This window comes from Oncorhynchus mykiss, chromosome 1, assembly GCF_057628025.1.
Source record: "Oncorhynchus mykiss isolate SJ-2025 chromosome 1, ASM5762802v1, whole genome shotgun sequence".
Classification (NCBI taxonomy): Eukaryota; Metazoa; Chordata; class Actinopteri; order Salmoniformes; family Salmonidae; genus Oncorhynchus; species Oncorhynchus mykiss.
The window spans coordinates 4,645,001-4,652,500 of NC_143022.1; the positions used below are offsets into that span (position 1 = coordinate 4,645,001).

Below are 7,500 nucleotides of genomic sequence, written 5' to 3' on the forward strand. Positions count from 1 at the left end.
GAGGAGAGGAGAAAGGGAGAACAGAGAGGAGAGGGAGAACAGAGAGGAGAGGAGAGAGACAGACAGAGAGGAGAGGGATGACAGAGAGGAGAGGAGAGGAGAGAGACAGAGAGGAGAGGAGAGAGAGACAGAAAGAGAGGAGAGGACTAAGGGAGAACAGAGGTTCTCCCTCTTCTTCTCACAACAAGGTTGTGGGACAGATGGTTGTGTGATTGGGGTAAAGGTAGAGTAAGGAGCAAGGGAGGGAGAGAGGGTACTGTACCTGTTTGGCAGACTGTCCCTGTAAACCCAGGTGGACACTGGCAGATGAAGCCGTTAACCTGGTCTGAGCAGGTACCTCCGTTCTGACATGGATATGACGAGCACTCCTCTACATCTACACACACACACACACACACACACACACACACACACACACACACGCACACACGCACACACGCACACACACACAGAGACAGAGAGACAGAGAGACATGAGGATGAATAGGGTGACTGCAGTATCAACACATACAGGACTGAATAAACCCAGGCTGATTTAGTAGAAGGTGATGAATTGTCCAAGAGGAGTGTTACTAGGAGACCTGGCAGGAGGAGGAGAGAGACCTGGCAGGAGGAGGAGAGAGACCTGGCAGGAGGAGTGTTACAGAGAGACCTGGCAGGAGGAGCAGAGAGACCTGAGAGGAGGAGCAGAGAGACCTGGCAGGAGGAGTGTTACAGAGAGACCTGGCAGAAGGAGTGTTACGGAGAGACCTGGCAGCAGGAGCAGAGAGACCTGGCAGGAGGAGTAGAGAGACCTGGAAGGAGGAGTAGAGAGACCTGGCAGGAGGAGCAGAGAGACCTGGCATGAGGAGCAGAGAGACCTGGCAGGAGGAGTGTTACAGAGAGACCTGGCAGGAGGAGCAGAGAGACCTGGAAGGAGGAGTGATACAGAGAGACCTGGCAGGAGGAGTGTTACAGAGAGACCTGGCAGGAGGTGTGTTACAGAGAGACCTGGCAAGAGGAGCAGAGAGACCTGGCAGGAGGAGTAAAGAGACCTAGCAGGAGGAGTAGAGAGACCTGGCTGGAGGAGCAGAGAGACCTGGCAGGAGGAGTGTTACTGAGAGACCTGGCAGGAGGAGCAGAGAGACCTGGCAGGAGGAGTGTTACAGAGAGACCTGGCAGGAGGAGCAGAGAGACCTGGCAGGAGGAGCAGAGAGACCTGGCAGGAGGAGTGTTACTGAGAGACCTGGCAGAAGGAGTGTTACGGAGAGACCTGGCAGGAGGAGCAGAGAGACCTGGCAGGAGGGGTAGAGAGACCTGGCAGGAGGAGTAGAGAGACCTGGCAGGAGGAGCAGAGAGACCTGGCATGAGGAGCAGAGAGACCTGGCAGGAGGAGTGTTACAGAGAGACCTGGCAGGAGGAGCAGAGAGACCTGGCAGGAGGAGTGTTACGGAGAGACCTGGCAGGAGGAGCAGAGAGACCTGGCAGAAGGAGTAGAGAGACCTGGCAGGAGGAGCAGAGAGACCTGGCAGGAGGAGCAGAGAGACCTGGCAGGAGGAGTAGAGAGACCTGGCAGGAGGAGCAGAGAGACCTGGCATGAGGAGCAGAGAGACCTGGCAGGAGGAGTGTTACAGAGAGACCTGGCAGGAGTAGTGTTACAGAGAGACCTGGCAGGAGCAGAGAGACCTGGCAGGAGGAGCAGAGAGACCTGGCAGGAGGAGTAAAGAGACCTAGCAGGAGGAGTAGAGAGACCTGGCAGGAGGAGCAGAGAGACCTGGCAGGAGGAGAAGAGAGACCTGGCAGGAAGAGTAAAGAGACCTGGCAGGAGGAGTAGAGAGACCTGGCAGGAGGAGCAGAGAGACCTGGCAGGAGGAGCAGAGAGACTTGGCAGGAGGAGCAGAGAGACCTGGCAGGAGGAGCAGAGAACCCTGACAGGAGGAGCAGAGAGACCTGGCATGAGGAGCAGAGAACCCTGTCAGGAGGAGCAGAGAGCTGACAGGAGGAGCAGAGAAACCTGGCAGGGGGAGCAGAGAGACCTGGCAGGAGGAGCAGAGAACCCTGACAGGAGGAGCCGAGAGACCTGGCATGAGGAGCAGAGAGACCTGGCAGGAAGAGCAGAGAGACCTGTCATTGACCTGGTATGCATATTACAAGGAGATGACCCTAAAGGAAATATCTTATCAGGTTGTGCATTGGCAGGTCAGATGAAATCTAGCTTTTACAAGCTGACATCCTCTTTCCTGGCCCAGCAGAGCATGGAGCAGAGAAGACCAGAGAGGAGAGGGACAGAGAAGACCAGAGAGGCGAGAGGAGAGGGACAGAGAAGACCAGAGAGGAGAGGGACAGAGAAGACCAGAGAAGAGAGAGGAGAGGGACAGAGAAGACCAGAGAGGAGAGAGGAACTGGGACAGAGACCAGAGAGGAGTGGAACAGAGAAGACCAGAGAGGAGAGACGAGTGGGACAGAGACCAGAGAGGAGCAGAGGAGAGGGACAGAGACCAGAGAGGAGAGAGGAGAGGGACAGAGACCAGAGAGGAGAGAGGAGAGGGACAGAGAAGACCAGAGAGGAGAGAGGAGAGGGACAGAGACCAGAGAGGAAAGAGGAGAGGGACAGAGACCAGAGAGGAGAGAGGAGAGGGACAGAGACCAGAGAGGAGCAGAGGAGTGGGACAGAGAAGACCAGAGAGGAGAGAGGAGAGGGACAGAGAAGACCAGAGAGGAGAGAGGAGAGGGACAGAGAAGACCAGAGAGGAAAGAGGAGAGGGACAGAGACCAGAGAGGAGTGGAACAGAGAAGAACAGAGAGGAGAGAGTAGAGAGGAGAGGGACAGAGAAGACCAGAGAGGAGAGAGGAGAGAGACAGAGACCAGAGAGGAGAGAGGAGAGGGACAGAGAAGACCAGAGAGGAGAGACGAACTGGGACAGAGACCAGAGAGGAGTGGAACAGAGAAGACCAGAGAGGAGAGACGAGTGGGACAGAGACCAGAGAGGAGCAGAGGAGAGGGACAGAGACCAGAGAGGAGAGAGGAGAGGGACAGAGACCAGAGAGGAGAGAGGAGAGGGACAGAGAAGACCAGAGAGGAGAGAGGAGAGGGACAGAGACCAGAGAGGAAAGAGGAGAGGGACAGAGACCAGAGAGGAGAGAGGAGAGGGACAGAGACCAGAGAGGAGCAGAGGAGTGGGACAGAGAAGACCAGAGAGGAGAGAGGAGAGGGACAGAGAAGACCAGAGAGGAGAGAGGAGAGGGACAGAGACCAGAGAGGAAAGAGGAGAGGGACAGAGACCAGAGAGGAGTGGAACAGAGAAGACCAGAGAGGAGAGAGGAGAGAGGAGAGGGACAGAGAAGACCAGAGAGGAGAGAGGAGAGAGACAGAGACCAGAGAGGAGAGAGGAGAGGGACAGAGAAGACCAGAGAGGAGAGAGGAGAGGGACAGAGAAGACCAGAGTGGAGAGAGGAGAGGGACAGAGAAGACCAGAGAGGAGAGAGGAGAGGGACAGAGAAGACCAGAGAGGAGAAAGGAGAGGGACTCTTTCATTCTCTATCTCTGAGGACCTGAGCCCTAGGACCATGCCTCAGGACTACCTTGCCTGATGACTCCTTGCTGTCCCCAGTCCACCTGGCCGTGCTGCTGCTCCAGTTTCAACTGTTCTGCCTGCGGCTATGGAACACTGACCTGCTCACTGGTCATGCTACCTGTCCCAGACCTGCTGTTTTGGACTCTCTCTCCACAGCACCTGCTGTCTCTAACTCTGAATGATCAGCTATGAAAAGCCAACTGACATTTACTCCTGAGGTGCTGACTTGCTGCACCCTCGACAACTACTGTGATTATTATTATTTGACCCTGCTGGTCATCTATGAACATTTGAACATCTTGGCCATGTTCTGTTATAATCTCCACCCGGCACAGCCAGAAGAGGACTGGCCACCCCTCAGAGCCTGGTTCCTCTCTAGGTTTCTTCCTAGGTTTTGGTCTTTCTAGGGAGTTTTTCCTAGCCACCATGCTTCTACACCTGCATTGCTTGCTGTGTGGGGTTTTGGGCTGGGTTTCTGTACAGCACTTTGAGATATCAGATGATGTAAGAAGGGCTATATAAATACATTTGATTGGGGTAAAGGTAGAGTAAGGAGAAAGGGAGGGAGAGAGAGAGAGAGACAGAGAGGAGAGGAGAGAGAGAGAGGAGAGGAGAAAGGGAGAACAGAGAGGAACAAGGTTGTGGGACAGATGGTTGTGTGATTGGGGTAAAGGTAGAGTAAGGAGCAAGGGAGGGAGAGAGGGTACTGTACCTGTTTGGCAGACTGTCCCTGTAAACCCAGGTGGACACTGGCAGATGAAGCCGTTAACCTGGTCTGAGCAGGTACCTCCGTTCTGACATGGATATGACGAGCACTCCTCCACATCTACACACACACACACACACACACACACACACACACACACACACACACACACACACACACACACACACACACACACACACACACACACACACAGAGACAGAGCGACAGAGAGACATGAGGATGAATAGGGTGACTGCAGTATCAACACATTCAGGACTGAATAAACCCAGGCTGATTTAGTAGAAGGTGATGAATTGTCCAAGAGGAGTGTTACTAGGAGACCTGGCAGGAGGAGGAGAGAGACCTGGCAGGAGGAGGAGAGAGACCTGGAAGGAGGAGGAGAGAGACCTGGCAGGAGGAGGAGAGAGACCTGGCAGGAGGAGGAGAGAGACCTGGCAGGAGGAGTAAAGAGACCTGGCATGAGGAGCAGAGAACCCTGTCAGGAGGAGCAGAGAGCTGACAGGAGGAGCAGAGAAAACTGGCAGGAGGAGCAGAGAGACCTGGCAGGAAGAGCAGAGAACCCTGACAGGAGGAGCAGAGAGACCTGGCATGAGGAGCAGAGATCCCTGGCAGGAGGAGCAGAGAGACCTGTCATTGACCTGGTATGCATATTACAAGGAGATGACCCTAAAGGAAATATCTTATCAGGTTGTGCATTGGCAGGTCAGATGAAATCTAGTTTTTACAAGCTGACATCCTCTTTCCTGGCCCAGCAGAGCATGGAGCAGAGAAGACCAGAGAGGAGAGGGACAGAGAAGACCATAGAGGAGAGAGGAGAGGGACAGAGACCAGAGAGGAGAGAGGAGTGGGACAGAGAAGACCAGAGAGGAGAGCAGAATGAGACAGAGAAGACCAGAGAGGAGAGAGGAGAGGGACAGAGATGACCAGAGAGGAGAGAGGAGAGGGACAGAGAAGACCAGAGAGGAGAGAGGAACTGGGACAGAGACCAGAGAGGAGTGGAACAGAGAAGACCAGAGAGGAGAGACGAGTGGAACAGAGAAGACCAGAGAGGAGAGACGAGTGGGACAGAGACCAGAGAGGAGAGAGGAGAGGGACAGAGACCAGAGAGGAGAGAGGAGAGGGACAGAGACCAGAGAGGAGAGAGGAGAGGGACAGAGACCAGAGAGGAGTGGAACAGAGAAGACCAGAGAGGAGAGAGGAGAGAGGAGAGGGACAGAGAAGACCAGAGCGGAGAGAGGAGTGGAACAGAGACCAGAGAGAAGTGGAACAGAGACCAGAGAGAAGTGGAACAGAGACCAGAGAGGAGAGACGAGTGGAACAGAGACCAGAGAGGAGAGAGGAGAGGGACAGAGAAGACCAGAGAGGATAGCAGAATGGGACAGAGACCAGAGAGGAGAGAGTAGAGGGACAGAGACCAGAGAGGAGAGAGGAGAGGGACAGAGACCAGAGAGGAGAGAGGAGAGGGACAGAGAAGACCAGAGCGGAGAGAGGAGTGGAACAGAGAAGACCAGAGAGGAGAGAGGAGAGAGGAGAGGGACAGAGAAGACCAGAGAGGAGAGACGAGTGGAACAGAGACCAGAGAGGAGAGAGGAGAGGGACAGAGACCAGAGAGGAGAGAGGAGAGGGACAGAGACCAGAGAGGAGAGAGGAGAGGGACAGAGACCAGAGAGGAGTGGAACAGAGAAGACCAGAGAGGAGAGAGGAGAGAGGAGAGGGACAGAGAAGACCAGGAGTGGAACAGAGACCAGAGAGGAGAGACGAGTGGAACAGAGACCAGAGAGGAGAGAGGAGAGGGACAGAGAAGACCAGAGAGGAGAGCAGAATGGGACAGAGACCAGAGAGGAGAGAGGAGAGGGACAGAGACCAGAGAGGAGAGAGGAGAGGGACAGAGACCAGAGAGGAGAGAGGAGAGGGACAGAGAAGACCAGAGCAGAGAGAGGAGTGGAACAGAGACCAGAGATAAGTGGAACAGAGACCAGAGAGAAGTGGAACAGAGACCAGAGAGGAGAGACGAGTGGAACAGAGACCAGAGAGGAGAGAGGAGAGGGACAGAGACCAGAGAGGAGAGAGGAGAGGGACAGAGAAGACCAGAGGGAAGAGAGGAGAGGGACAGAGAAGACCAGAGAGGAGAGAGGAGAGAGACAAAGAAGACCAGAGGGGACAGAGGAGAGGGACAGAGAAGACCAGAGAGGAGAGATGAGAGGGACAGAGAAGACCAGAGAGGAGAGAGCAGAATGGGACAGAGACCAGAGAGGAGAGACTAGTGGGACAGAGACCAGAGAAGAGAGGAGAGAGGAGTGGAACAGAGAAGACCAGAGAGGAGAGAGGAGAGGGACAGAGAAGACCAGAGAGGAGAGAGGAGAGGGACAGAGACCAGAGAGGAGAGAGGAGAGGGACAGAGACCAGAGAGGAGTGGAACAGAGAAGACCAGAGAGGAGAGAGGAGAGAGGAGAGGGACAGAGAAGACCAGAGGAGAGAGGAGAGGGAGAGAGAAGACCAGAGAGGAGAGAGGAGAGGGACAGAGAAGACCAGAGAGGAGAGAGGAGAGGGACAGAGAAGACCAGAGAGGAGAGAGGAGAGGGACAGAGAAGACCAGAGAGGAGAGAGGAGAGGGACAGAGAAGACCAGAGAGGAGAGAGGAGAGGGACAGAGAAGACCAGAGAGGAGAGAGGAGTGGGACTCTTTCTTTCTCTATCTCTGAGGACCTGAGCCCTAGGACCATGCCTCAGGACTACCTGGCCTGATGACTCCTTGCTGTCCCCAGTCCACCTGGCCGTGCTGCTGCTCCAGTTTCAACTGTTCTGCCTGCGGCTATGGAACACTGACCTGCTCACTGGTCATGCTACCTGTCCCAGACCTGCTGTTTTGGACTCTCTCTCCACAGCACCTGCTGTCTCTAACTCTGAATGATCAGCTATGAAAAGCCAACTGACATTTACTCCTGAGGTGCTGACTTGCTGCACCCTCGACAACTACTGTGATTATTATTATTTGACCCTGCTGGTCATCTATGAACATTTGAACATCTTGGCCATGTTCTGCTATAATCTACACCCGGTACAGCCAGAAGAGGACTGGCCACCCCACATAGCCTGGTTCCTCTCTAGGTTTTGGCCTTTCTAGGGAGTTTTTCCTAGCCACCATGCTTCTACACCTGCATTGCTTGCAGTTTGGGGTTTTGGGCTGGGTTTCTGTACAGCACTTTGAGATATCAGATGAT

At 54.6% G+C, this 7,500-nt stretch overlaps 1 protein-coding gene across 5 annotated transcripts in view; it reads right to left on the reverse strand.

The window, feature by feature from the left end:
* LOC110524992 (sushi, nidogen and EGF-like domain-containing protein 1) overlaps nucleotides 1-7,500 on the reverse strand; it is a 155,577-nt gene that overhangs the window by 95,394 nt on the left and 52,683 nt on the right. For 4 of the 5 annotated variants that reach the window (XM_090233026.1, XM_090233064.1, XM_090233175.1 and 1 more), the window contains 2 exons: nucleotides 4,266-4,379; nucleotides 263-376 (listed from right to left, as the gene is read on the reverse strand). The exons of the other annotated variant lie outside the window; for it this stretch is intronic. In XM_090233026.1, coding sequence (XP_090089152.1) covers nucleotides 263-376; nucleotides 4,266-4,379 — 228 coding nt within the window. The remainder of the gene's footprint in view (nucleotides 1-262; nucleotides 377-4,265; nucleotides 4,380-7,500) is intronic. 5 annotated transcript variants of the gene reach the window in all.